This window comes from Haemorhous mexicanus, chromosome 14, assembly GCF_027477595.1.
Source record: "Haemorhous mexicanus isolate bHaeMex1 chromosome 14, bHaeMex1.pri, whole genome shotgun sequence".
NCBI lineage: Eukaryota > Metazoa > Chordata > Aves > Passeriformes > Fringillidae > Haemorhous > Haemorhous mexicanus.
The window spans coordinates 5,062,775-5,083,304 of NC_082354.1; the positions used below are offsets into that span (position 1 = coordinate 5,062,775).

At 51.8% G+C, this 20,530-nt stretch overlaps 1 protein-coding gene across 1 annotated transcript in view; it reads left to right on the top strand.

The window, feature by feature from the left end:
- The window catches only part of FRMPD3 (FERM and PDZ domain containing 3), a 28,276-nt gene extending 16,733 nt beyond the window's left edge, over window positions 1-11,543 (top strand). The window contains exons 11-13 of the mRNA XM_059859468.1: window positions 1,729-1,873; window positions 6,066-6,887; window positions 7,689-11,543. Of these exons, the coding sequence (XP_059715451.1) occupies window positions 1,729-1,873; window positions 6,066-6,887; window positions 7,689-10,546 (3,825 nt within the window). The 3' untranslated portion in view covers window positions 10,547-11,543. The remainder of the gene's footprint in view (window positions 1-1,728; window positions 1,874-6,065; window positions 6,888-7,688) is intronic.
- Window positions 11,544-20,530: the final 8,987 nt, after the last annotated feature.

The following is a 20,530-nucleotide window of genomic DNA, read 5'->3' on the forward strand; positions in this document are numbered from 1 at the left end:
TGCTTCATACACAGAACACATGGTTTCCTTTCATCACTTATGTCAAGACTGGAGCTGGACTAAGAGGTGTCACCCCCCCACCACTGCATGCCTGCCTCCTCAGAGCTATGTTGAGAATCTCTTCACTGCTCTCTCTGTCTCTGGTTTGGTACTTCCCCTTTGATCTGTGTCATCTCAGGTTTATTTTCCAAGATGCAGAGAGAGCCTTGTCAAGCAGGCAGGGGCAGAGCCTCTCAGCAGAGCACGTTCACTTGTCAGGCTGCTCCTCTTCCACATCAAGTTATTTCTTTCCCTTTATCTTCCTGCACAGCTGCCAAAGAGGGAACTTCTTCACCCTGGCCCTGGGAGAAATGTGCCATTTGGCACACAGAAATGTGCCAGGGGCTGGCATGGCTTTGGGATCACACGTTGATGGCTTCACACCCAAGTTTGTTGCACTTTATGGTCCAGAGCATGACACTGGCCTAAGGTGGGCCTTGCTGTGCCAGAATTGGCTTGGTGGCTTACAGCAGCAAATATTAAGCAGAGCACCAAGCTGGCCAGTGGGTGCCAGGAACCTCTCGTGGTTATAAAACAAGAAAACCAAAATAGCTTTAATGCTTTTCACACTGTGTGGGCTCAAGTGTTTTGTAAAACAGCCTCGGTGTTCCCTGAATGTGGTAAAGGAGTTGTTCTGAGTCCTGGAGGGCTCTCGGTGTGCAAGAGGCTGAGCATGGCAGGACAGGCAGCCTGAGAGAGCAGCAGTTCAGCATCCCCAGTTGGCTCAGATATCCCCAGGACCTGGGGACAATGGTCCTTTAGGTGCTGCAGGTGCTTTGTGCAAGGGGTAGGTGAGGGCAGGAGCTGCCTTTGCCAGAACTGTTGAAGGCACTTGTCAATTTTTTCCATCTCTTGGGTCTGTCCTGAGCAGTGCTGGGAGCTCAGGTGGAGCAAGGACCTCCCAGGTGAGCTGTGCTGACACAGACTGCTCTGCCCAGCCTGCTCCCAGCAGTGCACAGCACCTCACTAGGTGGGTAAGAGTGAATCCCACCCCAAGAGCTTCCCTGGCAAGCTGATCATCTCCTTGGGACAATCTGGGAATCACACTGTCTGCTGCTAGATTGTGCTGTGAGGTTATATGTGTCACACAGATCATGTCTGAGTTTTATTTCTCTTTAAAGCAAAGATCTTTTTTAGCATGCAAATAAATGCTCTCCTAAAAGGGAAGGCACCATCTGCTCCTAAGCACAAATTTAATTTTCCAGAGGGTTAGGTTTAAATAAGATCCACAGTCTCAGAGTGGTAGCTGGGGGAACCTGTAATGGGGTTTGGCCCTTTTGGCATCTTGCTGGAAGCAGATATTTTAATTTATGGCAGGGAGACACGGTGCCTGCAATGAAAGAGTTCTGGCAGCTGGAGACTCCCAAACTCCCTGTGCTCCTCCCGAGGCCCTGATGGTTGAACAGGTGCTGCAGGTGGGCTCAGAGCACTGACATGCACACAAGGATCAGAAGGACATTGTTGTGGGTCCCTCATCCTTGGGGGAGGCAGGAATCCCAGCTGCAGCCAGGCACTCTCCTGTGCTCAGCTGGGTGAGCTGCAGCAAGGCTGGTTTTTCACCGGGCAGTGCTGGGAGCACCAGCAGCTCACCAGTTCCACCAGTGCAGGGCCCAGCACAGCCCTGTGCAGCTCTGGTCCCCATCAGCTGAGCCAGGGGCCCTCATTCTCTTTGCCCCTCTTGCCTTGCAGCCCCTGGTGTTGCTGATGGAGTGGCCTGAAGCCACCAACTTCGCCTGCCTCATCGCGGGCTACTGCCGGCTCCTGGTGGACTCCAAGAGGATGATCCTGTCCAGGGCCCCCAGCCAGCCACCCCCACCTCAGATTATCAAGGCAGGTACGTTTCAGGCTCTGCTTTCTGTGCCGGCCCCTTGCCCAGCCTCCTGCCCTCCCTGTGCTCGGCACTCTGCAGCATCAGGAAGGTGAAGGCTTTCTCTGACACCTCCCCTCTGCTCCCATCCACCTGCAGAGCCAGCAGACTCCCTCTTGCACCAGAGAGCCAGGAGCAGGGAGACAGCTCCTCATTTTGGGTCAGCCAAAATGACTTGTGGTGTCAGCTCAGCCCCTAAACACTCCCCATGAGCTGTGCTGAAGCTCTGGAGCAGCTCCAGGAGGTGCTGTCTGAGGAGACCTGTAAGGCTGCTGGCCACAAGCTGGGCTCACAGAGCAGCCTGTGCAGTCCCTGGCTGGCATCCTGCTCCCACCTGAGTGTGTGAGCTCAGGGGCTGTCTCTGACACTGCTGCCCCCAGCCTGGGGCTCTGAGCCTCAGGGGCTGCCCTGTGAGCGTGGCTGCTCTGCTGATTTCCCAAATCAGGAAGGCAGCTTGGCTGTCCCAGCTTTTCAGGGAGCACAAGGCTGCTCTGGACACAGCAGGAGCTTCTGTCCCAACAGGCACCAATGCTGTCCCTTAAGGATGGATGGCAGGTGTGAGTCACCCTCCAAAAAGAGCAATGATTCTCAAGAGTGATTTCAAACAAGAGCCAACCATGAACCACATGCTGCTGTTCCATCCAGGTGTTCACATCCAATATATTTTGTATAGGAAATATAAAATATGGGTTTAGTGACTGGAGATGGGCAAAATACCAATCCAAGGTCACCCCCAGACCTCCTAAGTGACACTGCAGCTCCAGAGAGCTGTGACAAGTCTTCAGTTTAGCTGCCAGTGTCAAAACTCCCTTCTCAAGATGGGCCTGGCCTGGGGAGGTGGGAGGAGGGCAGAGGGTCCTTGGGAAAGCACTTGGTGCCTCTGAGGAAGGAACCCAAGCATGGATTTGGCACCTGTGGGAGGACACACTCACAAGAGGGATCAGGAAAGCATCTGCAGCAACCTCAGTGAATCCAGAGAAGGCCTGGCAGGTGATTTTGGTGTAAGTATAAGCAGTTTCCTCTCCTTTCTTCCTCCGTGCCCCTGACTGACGGCTGTCACTGTGCTCTGCCCTGGTGGCCCCATGGAAATGTCTTTAGTCACATTTTGCTGTGAGCAGAGGGTGTTTGCAACTGAACTGGTTCAGCTGTCATCAGAGTGCTCCTTCCCTGGCTTCTGCCACCCTGATGTGGGCCACAGGGACACAGGGGACACGTGGCTGTGGGGAGTCACAGAAGGGGAGAGCATCCCACACCCAAGGGCTTGGAAGGAGGCTGGCAGCACCCACAGTTCCTGGCCTCTCAGGGGATGTCTCAGCATGTGCAAGTGGTGTTTTTCCACATTCCAGCTACTGTGACAATAGCCAGAATTTTTTCCTGAGGTTTTGCTTCAGGGTCTTCATCCAAACCTCTACCAAAAAGAGCTGTAGATTCTGCCCTGCTCTTGTCAGCCTCAAGTAACCAGTGTAGCCCTGCAGGGGTGGGAGTCCCAGAGTGGGAAGGGCAGCAGTGGATCTGTGCCAGCCCTCTCTGGGTGGCCTGGTCCATCCTCCTGGGTGCAGTGGAAACCTCTGTGACCCGTGGAGTGGAGCAGCTCCCTTGCAGACCCAGGGCACTCAGGCACCCTTCAGGAGGAGTGGATTTAGGGTGTGTTGGGCAAACAGCCTGCTCACAGTTCTGCTCTCCTCAGGGCTGCAGGCTCAGCTGGTGGATCTGGGCGGATCACAGGGAGCAGGGATGCTGATCATTAGCACATCCTTGCAGGAGAGAGCCCCACTGGGATGAATTAAGTTAGCCCAGACTTCCCAGGCTGCAGGCAGACTGTGCCAGAATCTTAAATGTAAAAATCAAGCCTTGGCCCGTGCTTTTACCTAGAAGAGGAGCACATCCATCTTCCCTGAGGCCCATTAGAGCCTCCTGCTGAACAGCAGACATTTTTAGAAATGCACACGCTGTCTGAATGTTGTCAGTGAGATCCATCTCTGCATTTCCCTGTGGAGCCACATGCCACAGCCTTGCCCTCCACTGTGCCAGGCTGGAGCTACCCAGGTGATTCACCTCCCTGTCCCTTCTTCTCCCCACTGTCACCACCAGCCAGCATCAGCCAAGCAGCTCTGTGCCCTGAGCTGCTCTCTCAGCTCTGTCTCTTCAACATCAGGAAGTTTTCTCCTTCCTGAGCATGCAGCAGCTGGATTTTGGATTTTTGGGGTTTGGTCCCATTCAGCAGCAGGCCTTGGCTCGGCATGGGCAGCCAGCAAGCCTCTGCCTCAGCCTTTGCCACCCCTCTAGAGCCCACACATCCCCAGCTCTGGCAGCCTTGTGCTCCCTCGCCCTGCTGTCATTTCTGAGGCTGCCATGGCCAGGCATCAAAGAGATTTTGTTTTTATTGGGATTTTAGCATTGCAGGTGATGAGCAGTATAATATAAACATGTGTTTGGGGAGACAAATTGTCCAATTTGCCGAGCTAATGAATTTAATTAGGATTTATTTGATTGAATTTCTCCTTGGTCAGGCAGAACCTGCATCCCCTGGCTCTCGGCACAGCTGCACAATCCAACCTGCAATGCAGACAGATTCCCCTCCTGAGGGATGGACCTCTGGCCAGAAATTCAAGTAGTATTTCAGCCACTTTCCCTGCACAAGGGAACAAGGGGAGGCTGTCACTGGGAGACGCTTAACAGCAAGAGCAGCAGGCTCTGTTATAGCCAGCCTGATCCAATAGCTGTCAGCCAGATAGAAATAGCACATGGATCACAGGCAGTGAGGGACAAGGGGCTGTTCTTGTCACTGGAACACAGCCAAACTACAGTGGATGTCTCCCCAAAAAGCAATATTACTCCACTTTTAGTAGTCTCCTGACAAACACTGCTTGGTGTGGCCAACATTACCCAAAAATGGCAACAAATCCTTCTTGCCATATTACATGTGAGCTGGCAGGCTGAGGCTGGAGGTCCTTGCTGGAGCAGCTAGGCTCCTCCTGCTGCCCTCTGGACACAGCTGGTGGGTCAGTGATGAGCACCCACATCCCTGTGTCCCAGTGTCACCTGTGCTGGCCAGCCCTCTTCTGGCTCTGCCCACCCTGCCCTCAGCAGAGGGATCGAGCTCAGGGACCTGTCCTGGGACCAGGACTGTTTCATGTCCTCATCAAGGACACAGTGGATTGAGAGCACCCTCAGCAGGTTTACAGATGACACCAGGCTGAGTCATTCAGTTGAAATGCCTGAGGGACACAGCGACAGCCAGAGGGACCTGGACAAGCTCCAGCAGTGGCCTGTGGGAATCCCATGGGGTTCAACAAGCACAAGGTGCTGCAGCTGGGGCAGAGCAACCCCAGTATTGATCCAGGATGGGGGATGAACAGATGGAGAGCAGCCCTGCAGAGAAGGACTCAGGGATGCTGGGGGATGAGATGCTGGACAGGACCCAGCCATGTGCACTCACAGCCCAGAAAGCCAAGAGTGTCCTGGGCTGCAGCAAAAGTCCTGTGGGCAGCAGGGGGTTCTGCCCCTCTGCTCCACTCTGGTCAGACCCCACCTGCAGCGCTGCCTCCAGCTCTGGGGTCCTCAGCACAGGAAGGACATGGGGCTGTAGGAGCAGGTCCAGAGGAGGCCATGAAGATGATCAGAGTGCTGGAGCACCTCTCCTAGGTGAGAGAGTTGGAGGTTTTAGTCTGGAGAAGAGAAGGCTCCAGGGAGGCTTTTTTAATAGGGCTTGTAGCTACTTTTTAAATAGAAAGAGAGTCGATTCAGATTGGATACAAGGAGGAAGGGTTTTATGATGGAAGTGCTGAGGTGTAGGCACAGGCTTCCATCCCTGGAAACATTCAAGGTTTCCTTCAATGTTGCACATGGCTATGAGCAACCTGATCTACTTGGTGTCCCTGCTCATTGCAGGGGGAATGGACCAGATGGCCTTGAAATGTCCCTTCCAATTCCTTCTGAGGTGCAGGACATTTCTCCTACCCCTCGTTCCTGGCAGACAGGCCCAGCAGGTTTTCCAAAGGACCAGCCAGGTGGCCTGACTGTGCTGCAGGGAGCACGGGTGTCCCACTGGAGGGCAGAGAGCCCACGGGTGCTTCTCCAGGGTGAGCAGGAGCTTCCCCACGCTGTTTTCCCTTCACCCGGTGCTGCTGCTAATGTGCCTGTTGTGGTTTTGGTTTAGATTACATCAACGCACACAACTTCCAGCGGCCTGCCACGGCAGGGCACATGGGAAAGAAGGAGAATGGGCTGGTGGGTGGCTCTGCCACTGTCCCCGGAGCAGCCGGGGCTTCTGCCAGCAGGGCTTCGGACTCGGAGCTCATCCGCTTCTGCTACCTGCACATGCGAGAGCAGAGGAAGGAGAGAGAGAGCGGCACGGATATCAATGAAAACCTGATCTTTTTCGAGGAAACTCGGCCCAGGACCAAATCTGACCCCACTTCCAAAAGCTCTGGCCAAGGCTACAACGGGGCAGCTAAGGAGTACGACCCGGACGGCCTTGAGCAAGAGAGGCAGGGCAGCAGGGCCAGGGCACACACCATAGACACGCACCTGCGCGGCGACACCTCCCACCTGTACTGCGAGTCCTGCCAAGCCAAGATCAGGAGCCGGCTGGCCTCGGGCACGGGGGGCAAGCCCGGCAGCACCCGCGACACCACGGTGGACCTGATGTCGCTTCCCCCTCCCGGGAATGACGAGGAAGAAGACGAGACAACATCCCTGCTCCCCGCCATCGCCGCTCCCCCTCCTGGCTTCCGAGACAACAGCTCCGACGAGGACGACCCCAAGCGCCGGGCAGCTGCCCAGAGCCAGGAGCAGGGTCGGCACCTCTGTGGCATCCTCTACGACGAGATCCCGGTCACCCTGATTGACAACGTGCAGCCACGGACTGTCCGAGACCACGCCCAAGAGCTGGATGATGCCCTGGTGTCCACCCTGCAGGCGCTGGAAGCACTGGCTGCTTCAGAGGATTGTCCACATCCCCCACCACAGCAGACAGCAGGTATTTTAGTGGCTGTGACTCCCTTTTTTCCCTATAGCATTTCTTTCCTACTGTACATCCTTCCCTTTAGTCTCTTCCCATCCTATAAAGTGACTGTGAAGCAGCTTCTAGTAAAAACTAGGTTGTGGCAGCAGGCTGTAGCAGGAGCAGCCAAGTTGCTGCTCAGAAGACTTCTGAGAAGCTGAGGTGGGACTCCTCTCCCTGACAGAGGCTGAAGGAGTCTCTTGGTTTTTCCCAAATCTGCCATAGGCCACGATGCTGGGGCGAGTCTCCAACCATCCAGTACTGTGAGCATGAGTTCCTCCCCACTGTGACCCCCCTCAGCTGGGACCTTTGCCCATCGGTCTCTGCAGGTTCCCACCCAGGTTTTGCAGTGTGTGAGCCCTTCACAAGGCAAACCTGCTGCCAGATGGGTGACTCTGGGACTAGCCTGCTGGCAGCACAGTCCTTTGTCCCTCTTCCCAACTTGGTTGCCCTACTCACTGTGGCAGAGTACCTGTTGCCCAGTTTTCCTTCTTGTGCCAGACACATCCCTATAGCTCTGCTCCCACCAACAATAGAAAGCTTCACAGGATCTTTTCCTGGGCCAGGAGCTCTTGCTGAATTGAGCTATCAAGCCAGCTCAATGCTGACAAAGTGATTTCCCTTACAAGCCCTAACTCTTAGTTGTGAGAAGTCACAGAAGTTTCTCCAGTGTGCCCTGCACTCCTGGGACCCTCCTGCTGCAAGGAGTTCCCCTCTCCTCCACACAGCACTGTGGTGTGAGGGTTGTTGTGGGGTTTTCTTTGTGTCCCTCCTCAGGTCTTATTGTCCTGGCTGCCATCACTCCTGAGTCATCCTTGGACTCTGGCCACGAGACGAACTCCTCAGAGCTGACCGATGTCTCAGAGATGGTCTCTGCTATGAAGCAGCACCAGAATGCAGCCTACTTCCTCACCCAACACATCAACAAAGAAAACCTCCTGGCCAGGAAGGACTTGCCTTTCCGAATCCAGAGCTGTGCTGCCCAGGCTGTTCTCACCTCCCCCTGCCCCCTGGGCCGCCAGGACCCCTCACTGAAGCCAGCCTTCTCCACCCAAAGTCCCAGCCTTACCAACTGCAAGAGCAAGCAGGAGCAGCAGCCCAGGGAGCGGAGCTGCACCTCGGCTGCCCAGCCAGGGCTGAGCCCCCAGCTCAGTGAGCAGAGCAAGGGGGCCTCCGTGCCAAGCTCTGAGTGCAAAGCCGCAGGTCACACAAAAGCTGCCTTTGAAGTATCTCTGCAAGCCACAGCAGCCCCGAGCAGGGAGCAGGCACAGGATCTACAAGAGAAGATGCCCAAAGAGGTGCAGCCGAGCTCCAAGCTGCTCCTGGATCAGAAGAGCAGTGTAACTCCAGCCATTGTTTCAGCTGCCCTGCAGCAGGTGGCAAATGCAAAAGCCTCAGCTCCCCAAGTCGTATCAGCCTTAAAAGAAGACCAGAACATGAATGGTACCAGCAGCAAGCCTTTGACACTTAAAGGAGGTCCACAAACTGCAGAGACATTGTGCAACTGTCAGCAGCAGCAGCAGCAGCAGCAGCAGCAGCAGGTCCCTCCACAGCAGCACTGTGAAGTTTCTCCAAGTCCTAAGGAAGCTCCTGGCAGTCAGGCTGAAGCTTTCCACCTCGCCTCAGCAGGCGAGGAAATGATGTCCAGTAAGACTTTTGCCTCTAAAAGCTACCAGCAAAAAGTGAGTAGAGATGCTCTAGGAAAAGCTGCAAGCGGAGAGACAGGTCAGAAGGCTGGTGGGGAAGCCACAAGCCTCGTCTTGCAGAAACACTCAGCTCCTTCAAACCAAGGACAGAAAACACAACAGGAAAGCTCAGCCAAAATCTTAAAATCTGAGAGCAGCAATGTGCACTCTCCATCACCTGGTAGCACTTTCAGGAGCACCAGTGAGGAAGCCAAAGGGCCAATCCAGCTGATGCCCAGATCCGAGAGCCTGCAGATTAGCACTGTGCCTTCCAAAAAAGTAGAGAAAGTCCTGGAGGTAACCCAGCAAGATGCTGATGTCCCAGCTAAACCCAAAGCCCCAAAAGCTCCCTTCAGGCTTAGGAACCTGTTCTCTGCAACATTTCCCACCCGGCTGAAGAAGGAGACAGACGAGCGGCAGGCCCAGCTGCAGAAGGTGAAGCAGTATGAGCTGGAATTCCTTGAAGAGCTGCTCAAGCCAAAGAGCAAAGGTGACCTCCCACCACAGGAGTATCTGCACCCGCCTGCCCCTGGGCGCTGCAGCTGCCAGCTGAGGAGCAGTCCTGTGCAAAAAGTCCCAGGGATGTCCAGGGAGCAAAGGCGCAGCTGTGACTGCAAGCGGATTTGCAGGGGAATGAGGCCACCCCCCAACCAGCTGGTGGTACCAGAACTGGAGAGGCGAGGCAGGGATAAAGCTGCAGATGACCAGAAGCAGGTGGAAGCCATTAGGCTGACCAGCACGAGCAGCCCTTCCAAAGGCAAACGGATACGATCCACAAGTTTGGAGTCCCGAGACAACCGGTCAGATCCAGAGAACGGCATGTCCTGTTTGACAACGTGCACCTCCCGAGGGGAGTGCATGGGTGCACCCCACTACAGGAAGCTCTTGCGTCGCTACAGTGTCAGTGAAATAGATAAGACTGATAGGACGTCCCTGTCCTCTGACGTCTACCAGAACATCTACACAACCAAGCAGAAAGGCCCCCAGAAAGAGCCTGAGCCCAGCATCCTCTGTCCTGTTCTGAAGAGCAAAATCCAGGAAGCCTCTGGAGTGGCTGAGCCCTCCTACGTCCAGATAGCACAGGACAAAAAGAACCAGAAGGGTTCAGCAGTGTTCTCTGTCCAGGAGGAGATGTACCCAAGTCCTGCTGAGCTGCGGGATGAAGACATGGAGGATGAGAAGTGCTGCTCCATCCGGTACTGCTTCTACTACAGAAAATGCGATGTGGCAGATGATGGGAGCGAGAAGGATGAGCTGTCCTATTCCATCCCCATGCAGATACTCCCGGGAATGAAGCTGGACAATCAGATGGTCCCAGTCATGAGCAGGACTCTTCAGGTCCTGGACGCAACAGCCTGCAGCAGTCCCAACGAGAGCCAGACCCAGGAGATAGATTTAAGGACCTCCAGTTTTGAGGGGAGCTTGGCAAAGATCAACACCCTTCGAGGCCATGCCTACAGCTTCCCCAATGGGTTTCTGCAGGTGCAGCTGGACACCAACGAGCTCCTGACCATCCTGAGGCAGTGTGTGCTGAGCCCTGAGGTCCGGGACTGCAAGCCCTACATCTCCCAGCTGGCTGAGTACAAGCAGGAGCTGGCCCTCAAGTTCAAGGAGTTCCGGGCGTCCTGCCGCCGCGTGGCCGCCGTCGACAAGAGTCCCACCCACATGCTCTCGGCCATCACGAGCAGCTTCCAGGTGCTAAGCAGCCTCATCGAGACCTTTGTGAGGCTGGTGTACGTCGTGCGCTCGGAGTCACAGCGCCAGGAGCTGCTGACGAAGGTGGAGGAGGTGGTGAGAAACTACACCTTCCTCCTGAAGGCTGCCGAGGAGTCCACGGCCAGAACGCTGAGCCACCAGCAGACTGTGGAGCAGCTCGCCCGCCAGTCAGCCACGGTGGCCACGGTCATGAGCACCCTGACACGCTCCCTGAAGACGTTGATCAATAAGTAAAGGCAGCCGTGAAGACCAACGAGGCAGTGTGTGCCAGGCCATGCTCTCACATCTCACAGGTCTGGTGAGGATGCGACGCCTGCAGGCCCACATTGACCGGGGTCTGCGGTAGCCAAGACACTCTTTGATCTCTGCAGAATGCATGGTTGTGTTGGTGATGGGTTTGAAGGGTGAATTTGTGCCCTGTCACAAGCTGTGCAATCAGCTGGTCCAGGGGCTCAAGCAGCTTCTCTGCTTGTTGTCCCACACTGGCTTGTGGGTGACAGTACTTGGGAGGTACAGGCACCCCATCTCCACACCAGTGTGGTTCCATGGGGCTCTGGGCCTCGCTCCTGCAGACCTTTGTCACAGTTTGTGGTGAGCCAGTGAGCTATCAGGAGCTGAGCTGAGATCTCCTGGTTCCACTTGGGCAGTCTGGAGCCAAACCAGTGTCTTGCCACGTAAACAACTCTTCTGCCTCCAGGATCCTCCTGGCCCACAAACACAACGCAGTTAGCAGCAGAAGGGATCTCTGGGGTGCAAGCCCCTGCTGCTGTGCTAGGGCTTGGCAAGTAGTGCTAGCAGGTTATGGCAGGTTGCCATAATGCTGGCACAGAGCTAGGGCACCCCACTGGGCTCTGCTCTCACAGCTTAGGCCCAGTGCTCTAGTCCTGAGCACAGGCACTGCCTGTGCCACAGGCAAGGGCTTAATGCCTGCAAGGGGGGACAGTCCAGAGAACTACAGGACTGTCAGTCCCACCTTGGTGCCGAGAAGGTCACGGAGCAGATGATCTTGAGTGCCAAGCCATGGCACACACAGGACAAGGGGATCAGGCCCAGCCAGCACAGGGAAAGGCAGGTGCTGCTGGAGCAGCCTGGCCTCCTTCTATGACAGGGTGACTCTCTGTGGGTGAAGGAAAGGCTGTGGAGTAAAAAATCTAACACTGTGTTCTTCACTGTGTTCTTCAGCATTCTCCTGGAGAAACACGATGGATGGATGGATGGATGGATGGATGGATGGATGGATGGATGGATGGATGGATGGATGGATGGATGGATGGATGGGTGGATGGGTGGATGGGTGGATGGGTGGATGGATGGATGGATGGATGGATGGATGGATGGATGGATGGATGGATGGGCGGGCCCCAGAGAGTGGTGGGGAATGGAGTTAAACCCAGCTGGGGCCATCACCAGTGGTGTTCCCCAGGGCTCAGTGCTGGGGCCTGTCCTGTTTAGCATCTTTTGAGGACACCCCCAGTCAGTCTGCAGGTGATACCAGTTTGGGTGGGAGTGTTGTGCTGCAGGGCAGGAAGGCTCTGCAGAGGGATCTGGCCAGCCTGGGTCCATGGGCTGAGGCCAATTGTCTGAGAGTCAGCCAGGTCCTGTCCCGGGTCACAACAACCTCCTGCAGCTCCAGGCTGGGGCAGAGGGGCTGGAAAGGGCCTGGTGGGAAAGGCCCTGGGGGTGCTGCTCAACAGCAGCTCAACAGGAGCCAGGTGTGCCCAGGTGGGCAAGAGGCCAATGGCACCTGGCCTGTCCCAGCATGGTGTGGCCAGCAGGACCAGGACAGTGACTGTCCCCTGAGTGGGCACTGGTGAGGCCACTCCTCAACTCCTGTGTCCAGCTCTGGGCCCCTCACAACAAGACAGACACTGAGGGGCTGGAGCGTGTCCAGAGGAGGGAATGGAGCTGGGGAAGGGTCTGGAACACAGGTCTGATGAGGAGCAGCTGAGGGAGCTGCAGGGGGCTCAGCCTGGAGAAAAGAAGGCTCAGGGGGGATCTTCTGGCTCTGCACAACTCCCTGACAGAAGGGAGCAACCAGGTGGAGATAGGTCCCTTCCCCTAGGTAGCAAGAGACAGGATGAGAGGAAAGGGCTTCATCTTGTGCCCGGGGAGGTTTAGATTGGATGTAAGGAATTCTCTTCACTGATGGTGGTCAGGTATTGGAATAGGCTGCCTAGGGAAGTGGTGGAGTCACCATTCCTGGAGGTGTTAAAAAGACTTTTAGTTGTGCCATTTGGGGACATGGTTTAGTGATGCCCTTGGCAGTGCTGGGGGAAGGGTTGGACTCAATAGTCTTAGAGGTCTTTTCCAGCCAAAACCAATCTGTGTTCCTCTTCTGGATGGCTGAATCCATGCTAGAGACCCTGCAAGGAACCCAGACTGATTAATCTTTGACCACTGCAAGACAGAAGGTGGGCTAGCAGCTGAGGGGAGACCACTTTCACACCATTCTCCAGAGGTTAGGTTCGTGCCCCCAAGGCTCAGCCCAAACCCTCTCCTATTTCTTTTCACTGTGACCATCAGAGAGGAGCCCCAGATCAGCTCTGACCCTGAGCCAGGCAGGGGCTGTCCTCCTTCTGCCAGGGTGTTGGGGTTCTTTTTCTGTCTTCACCAGGCTGACTGCCATATGAACCATTATTTAGTTCTCTGAGGTGGTTATTTACTTGGAGTTGGGGTTGTTTGATTGTTTTGGGGTTTTTGTTTTCACTCCTAGGTGAATGGTAAAATGGTTCCTAGTTGTGTTCCTCCCCACCCCAAGGTTCCCCTCCTCCTCCTCCCAGTCTAGTAATAGACACAATCAATGAGACAGCCTTAACTGGTGTTTCCCTGCAGCCACCCACCCTCCAAAAGAGAACAAGGAGAGAAATGCAAGGTCACACATTGCATTGCCCTCACCCTGCCACCCACTGCAGCTCATGTCCCGCCGGATCCCGGTGCCTGTCCCTGTCACACCCCTCTGGCCGGGCAGGAGGTCACAGCCCAGGCCTCAGGGGGGTGAGGGCAGCTGTCCAACGCAGGCAGCTCGCCCCAGCCCTTGGGGATGAGCAGTCGCTTCCCATCTCTATGATTTTTGATAAATATGCACATTGGAAATGTCTCGTTCTTCCATAGGAGCTATGGAAATGCACAAATGTGCTTTTAACACGTGCATCCTCGGAGTGCAATAACCTCCCCTGGCCCGTGGCTGTCAGCAAGGCACAGAGCATCCTGCTGGGGGGACAGCCTCCTGATTTCAAGAACCATGTAGCAAATATCCAGTGGAAGAGCCAATTGGGACTTCAGTCCATGGTGGGCAAGGCCTGTTACAGTGCTGAAGGCTGACAGGGTGTTTTCCTTTTCCCTGGGAATTACCTAGTATGAAACTCTGAGTTTCTTCAAAGCTCCCCGTTATGCCTATATCATTCCTCCATAAATCTCTCAGTCTAATACAGAGGAAAATTTTTTTATTGTCTGTATATATTATATATAAATTAAAAAAAATATATGTTATATCTATACACAAATTTATGTCTTGTTTTACAAACAAGAAAGATTAAATATATTAATCTTAATATCCAAACTAGCATTTGTGTCTTTTTTTAAGAACTTTGTGGAAATGTGGCTATTCTTAGATGTACAAGACAGTGTTTGTAAGCAAAACCTCCTATTTTTGTTGCTATAGAAATGCAGGTATCACAGACAGGTTTGAAATGAACTGTTTGACTTGCCAAGGTCACTTTTATTTTGCTAATGGCTCTTCTGGTTTAATTCTCCCCCAGAAGGGGAAGGCAGCAGCAGTCACCCCTTCCATGCTGGCACTGGGCACTGTGGCTGTGCTGGGACACCCTCCTGCCCTAAAGCTGGGGAGGAAGGGAGGATTTAACAAAGCCCTGCCTGATCCCTCTCAGGTGAGCCAAGGTGAGCACCCACTGGCCAGCTCCAGTCTGTGTTTTCACCCAAGCCTTGAGGTGACAGTGTGGCCCTGCCATCAGTGGCCTATGGCTCTGCTGCCCTCTGGGACTGCTCTGGTGGGTCTGCAGGGGAAAGGAAGCCCAGCAAAGCAGAATGCCAGACCAGGGGAGAATTCAGAGCCAGGCAAACAATTTCCTAGCTACAGATGATATCCAGTGTACATGTTTTTGCCTGGCACCATGAACTGCTCTCTGTTTATCAGGGAGGGAGGCGTTGATGTGTGTTCCCTCTACACACCCCAAAGCCTCCAGGAATTATAAAAGCCAAGTCTAATAAGGATCCAACACAAAAAAACCAACCCTATAGGAACTGGGTCATTCTCTATACGGGGGTTGGACGTGTTGTCTAAAGCAAAGGCGGCAGCACTTGAGACTCACACAGCACTTGAGCTCTCTGTGCCTCCAGGCTCGTTATTTTAATCTGCATCACACCCTTTCCCATGCTGAACTAACAGTGACACTGAATGGCACGAAACCCACCTATTTATAAAGCTGGATATGGATCAAAACCATGGAAAAGCCAAGAGGTTTTCTAACAACCCCCAGAGCCTGAAAATGTTATTGACAGCAGGCAGTTAAATCAGCGATTGCAGACTCGGTGCTTGGTACCATCTAGAGGGCAAGAAGCTCACCATCAGAATGGTGCTCTTTGCACAGGGATGTTCTCCCAGAGCAGCCAGATGTCCCTCTGTGAGCAGAGGAGCTGGACTGGAACATTCCCTGCAGGATGATATTGCTGTTCTCTCTCAGATTCGGTCCCTGCTCTTGTTGGGGACTTGTAAATACTCTCAAAGGAAATGATCCAGGTAAAACGTTCTTGTTAATGGTTCTGAATCACAGCTATTGTCAAAAAATGCATCTCAGTAACATAGCACAGAGAAAAGTGGATTTTTCCCTCCAAATCTAGTTCCTATTTCACTGCCCATCTCCCTGCAGACTGCCTGGTTCTCATTTAGCACCAACAGTTCTTAACCTCAAAGCCACTGTACCCCAGGAAGTCAAAGCAAGATAAAATATTGTGTGATAAACCAATTGTTCTGCATCCCCTCCCACCAGAGCAATCTGCCTGAGAGTGGCAGATTGTGTTTGCTGCCCTTCAACAAACCAGCAGGACCTGCCCTCCTCACATTGCCTTCACCCCGAGTGTTCTGCTGCAGCCTCACAGCTGGTGCAGATTTCCTCCAGGACCTCCCCAGCTCCCAGGCCCAGCCACAGCATGCACTCCTGGCCATCTGATGTCCCTGCATCCCCACAGGCTGCTCCCTGCCTTAACCTCCTCTAATCTATGTCTACTCTCAAGGAGTTCTCACCAAGGCTCTATCAGTGACCATGGACAGAAAAGGAACAAAATTTGGCCAGGCTGGTCCCTCTAATGCTCAGGAGACCAACAGAGGACCTGGTGTGCTGGTTTTGGCTGGGCTAGAGTTAATTCTCCTCACAGCAGCTGGGTTTGGTTTTGTGCTGGGAGCAGGGCTGATCACCCAGGGATGTTTGAGCTCTCCCTGAGCAGGGATTGCACACAGCCAGGGCCTGTCCTGCTCCTCACCCTCACCACTGAGGAGCTGGGGGGCACAGCCAGGACAGCTGATCCCAGCTGACCCCAGGGACATCCCAGACCTCATGGCATCACCCTCAGCACTCAAAGCTGGGGGAGAAGGAGGAAGGGGAACATTCTGAGTTTGTCTTCCCAAGTAACTGATGGAGCCCTGCCTTCCTGGAGCACCTGCCTGCCATGGGAGGCAGTGGATGAATTCCCTGTTTAGCTTTGCTTGCTTGTGCAGCTTTTGTCTTATCTGTTCAGCTGTGTGGTGCTGCTTTGCCAGCTGATGTCAAACCTCACTACCTGGCTGACAGGGGTTAAAGTGTCAAAGGCAGAGGCTGGAAAACCAGCAGCCCTCAAGCCAAAGTCCCAAGACAGGTTTTGTGTCTCCATGAACTTTGCTGGTCATTGTCAGCTGGAGACAACAACTGGGCACCATGGCTGAGAGCACTTTGAACTCTAATCCCCAGGGCAGAGCAGTCACATTCTCCTGTCAGGATTTCCACCCTCTCCAAGGTCTTGGCAACACTACACAGGACTTGCAGAAGCCCCAGATACAACAGCAGAGTAACTGGGACCCACTGCTGCTTTCATCGTGCCCAGGGGAGCTGACAGTCAAATGGGAGTGAGTAATGTCTAAATTTTATCCTCATTTAAAGCACAGTGTCTGGATTCCTGTGTGAAATATCCTAAAAAATCCTGGATGCCTGTGTGAAATATCCTAACAAATTCCTCACATGGGCAGTCACATTGGGGCTGGGCAGGACACCTATGGCCTTCTGTGCACATGGGAGAAGTCTGCCAGGGAGCAAAGTCATCTCTGCCTATTGACAGCACCCAAACATGCCTCATATTAACAAAACCAGTCTGGTTTCATGTATATTAGGAAATTTTTCCAGAGGTTTTGTGTCATGTTATGCAATTCCATGTCAGGGCATGAGCAGACATCTCATGCCACTGCAGCTGCTGCACAAGCCCCCAGGCCAGCTGAGATGGTGCCCCTGGCTGTCACCTGTCCCCCCCTACAGAATGGATGGAGAGGGGTTTCTGCAGCTGCAATATTAAAGTATTAAAAGCAAACACACCATGCCCAAAGTGGCAGAAATTCCAGTGCTGCCCCTCTGAGGTGGAGAAGATGAAAGGGCTGGGGACATGCTGCAGGTCAGGACACTTTAAAATGCATTTCTAAATCCCACTTTCGAAAAGCAGCTTGGAAATACTCCTAAATCTAATGAATATTCACCTATTCCGAGGGCAAGGCAGCTTATTCCTCACACTTTTACTTGGGGTCCTTAGAAAGGCACAGTAAAAACGCTGAGTGGGAAGAGCGGGAACACAAAGGGAACCAGTCAGGATCCTTTAAAAACGGTCTCTAAGTCTGTATTGCTTCCAGTGGAGACTTGGCAATACCATTTATTTCCCAGAATTTTCACTTTTTCCCGATAAACGGTGTGTTTTTCCTTGACGGGTGTGGTCCAGGGATGTCCTGTGTAACTCTGGGAATATTTACAGTGCTAAGGATGAGAACCATTCCGAAACTTTCCCCCTCTCCGCCTGCCCTCATGTCAGTCTCTCACCCCCTTTTGGCATCAACTTTCAACCTCCCTCCCATTTTTAGCCTCTACTTTTCAGCCTTCCAACCTTTTAGGCTTTTTTTCCTCACCCTCTACTTTCCTATCCATCCTCCCACCTTTTCTCTACCTCTACTTTTCTTTACTTTTTTTTGACCTCCAATTTTTCCCGGCTCCTCTTTTCAGCCACCAAGGCAAAAGGGCAGAGCCCGGTGTTATTTCCATCAAGTGCCATTCATTAACAGAACCGGCTGCGAGGCACTGAAGTCACAAGGCAACAGAAAGAAATAACAACCCTCAGCCAAAGGCTTTTTGCATGAAAATGTGCTCTTGATTAGTGGCTGGTGGTAATTGAGTGGCAATTGTATGCAGGAAAGTGCCAAGAGGGGGACGAAGGCTACTTGTCTTGATTGATGTCACCACGAAATTTGATGCTGTTAATGTGCTGCTGGAAACTTCCTGGGAATTTCATTCTCAGCTTGTGACACACAAAGGTATTTCTGATTAATTGCACCTCCTTCGAATCAGGTAAGTAAAGATTTTTTGGCTGTTTGTGTGTTTTCAGGTTCTCCTTAGTTGGAAGCTAATTTAATTCACAATTTTCAGAACCTGATGGAACACAGCACCTCAGGCTACGAGCTTGTCCTTTCTACTTGTCCAGGCCAGCTTGTGCTTGTCCCTACTGTAAACCACTGGAAAATTAAATAAAATCCTTTCGATTGAAAGGAAATAATTCAATTTCTCGTATTTTGCTTTCAGAATGAGGCTTTCCAGCTGCAATGAGGTGCTTTAATGTGAATAAGGGCATCCACACAAGAGCTGAGACACTCCAATGCACTTTTTTCGTTATCTGTGACCATTTCCCTGAGCATCCTTTGACAGAAATCCTGACTCCCAGGCCAGTTTGGTTTGGTTTTCAAGGGATGCAAGCACAGTGTCTCCTTTCATCCCAAGAACTAGATAAACCTCTCACCCTTCAAAGCTGCTCCTCCTTGTCCCTGCATAGCAAAGCACACTGCTCTAGACCAGCTGTGGCTGAGGAACCTCCTGAGGAGTTTTGGCTGTGTTTAACTCAGACTCTGGTGCATTAAGAGCTTCTCCTAAAGCAAATCCCTGAGGTTATCCTGTTCCCAGAGTCGGGGAGTCGTTAGTGGAGGTGGACTTTTGTCCTCAGGAACAAAGCCCTGGCTCATCTACAAAGGCTCGGTGGAGGCTGAAATAGGAGGGAAGCGTGTGGGTGTGAAAACACACCTGGCTGCCAGCTCAGAAAGGGAAAAAAATCTTTGATTTTACACAGAACAGGTTGCTACTTCCTGGTTTTAGGATTAAGGATTTAATTACTTTTTAATTTTTTTTTTTTTTTTTTTTTTTTTTTTTTTTTTTTTTTTTGGTTTTAGGATTAAGGATTTAATTCCTTTTTTTTTTTTTTTTTTTTTTTGGTCAGATTTTTCACTCCCCCAGACCACATCTCTGTGATGCCAGGAGGATCCTGATAGGAAAGCTGCCTCCAAAGTCCTGTGGAGGGAAGCCCAGGCAGGGCTCATCAATGAGAGGCATAATTTGCAAGTTTAAATATACTCTCTGCAGCCTTCAGCCTCAGGGTCCCACTGCCTCGTTCACAAATAAACTGAGATGTTTCTGTTTTCTGTGCCTGGGCACAGAAAACTCTCGTTCTGTGTTCCATTAAATGGAATTTAAAACAAGAGTGAAGCAAATACTTCAAAGCCGAGGTGTGCCCCAGATCAAAGGCCCGGAGGCAGCAGCGAATGGCTGCAGGGATGTGGATTTGGGGCAAAAATGTGTCTGCTGGAAATTTGGGAGGTAGTCTCAAATCCCACCACTTGAACCATCAGGTAAACCACTCCCCAGTGAAGTCTTCTTCACTGCTAAGATTAATTTTGTTTGTTAAGATGATTGTTCTTTGCTAAGATGAGCAATGATTAGCAACAAATTAGAAGCAAAGGGCTGTGTTCTTCCCTACCCATTCCCTGGATTTGTTGTCTGTCACAGCACCTCAAAACTGCTCCAGCTACACCAGAAAATAATCAAAACTACCAATATTAATATTCCAGTTCCACCAATGCAAAGCATGGGAATCGATATCTATTTTTATGCAGATGAATTCCAAATTTAATGACACTGTACAAAGTGTTCTGCAAAACCTCCTCCAATAGTTGTAGTCATTAATTTATGGGTCTTTGGGGACAGTGGCAGCAGCATTTGGAGCCAGGAGAGTTTAAGAAAATAAAGAAAACATGGCCAGCCCCACCTCCCCTTGACTGTGGATGATTTCTTCTAGTTGAATTCTCAAGGACTGGAAGCAAATCAATGTCAAATTCACTGCAGAAGTTTATTGCCTCTCAGAAATTCAGGTAACATGAGTAGGAATTACACAATTGCATGAAAATACTGAAGAAGCTGTGGCTTATTCTTATATATATTTTTGTATATTTATAGAAATGTGTCAATCTTCCTCCTTCAATTTATGGGGAGATAACAGACAGGGAGTGCAGAGTCCCTGCTTGGTCTCATCCTTACCCTGGTTGCTGGGTCTCTGATAGAAACACAGAAATGTGAGCAATTATCAATTCCTGCATTTTCTGTGATTAAACCCCTTATTTTGAAGGGGTTTATAATAATATATACATCATTTCCTTCACAGGAGTGAAATGTAATTTGAGATAATTAAGTCTTAGAAAAAGGACAGGAATATATTGGCCTATTAACAACTGGAGACCAGATCAGAAATTTAGAACAAGAATAAACCACTATAAAAATCACATTAGTGGGATTCTTGGGGGTGTCCTGTGCAGGGCCAGGAGTCAGGACTTTGTGATTCCCTCACAACCCAGAATATTCTATGATCAAATTATATCCATGTTTAAAGGTTAAAAACCCTTAAGCACAGTATTTATTTTTGCCAATGATAAATTAATGTGCATAATGCAGTCACATACAGATAATTCACAGAAGACTGATTCGGTATTAGTCTATAGTTAGTTACATATATAGGTATATATAAGATAGATATGTATCTATCTTATATACATATGTAAGTATGTATGTATAGATACAAATACATAATTTGGTATGGAATTGGGTACAAAATCCCGACTACAAACATAAAAACCCCTCAGGAATTAATCAGCCTGTTAAA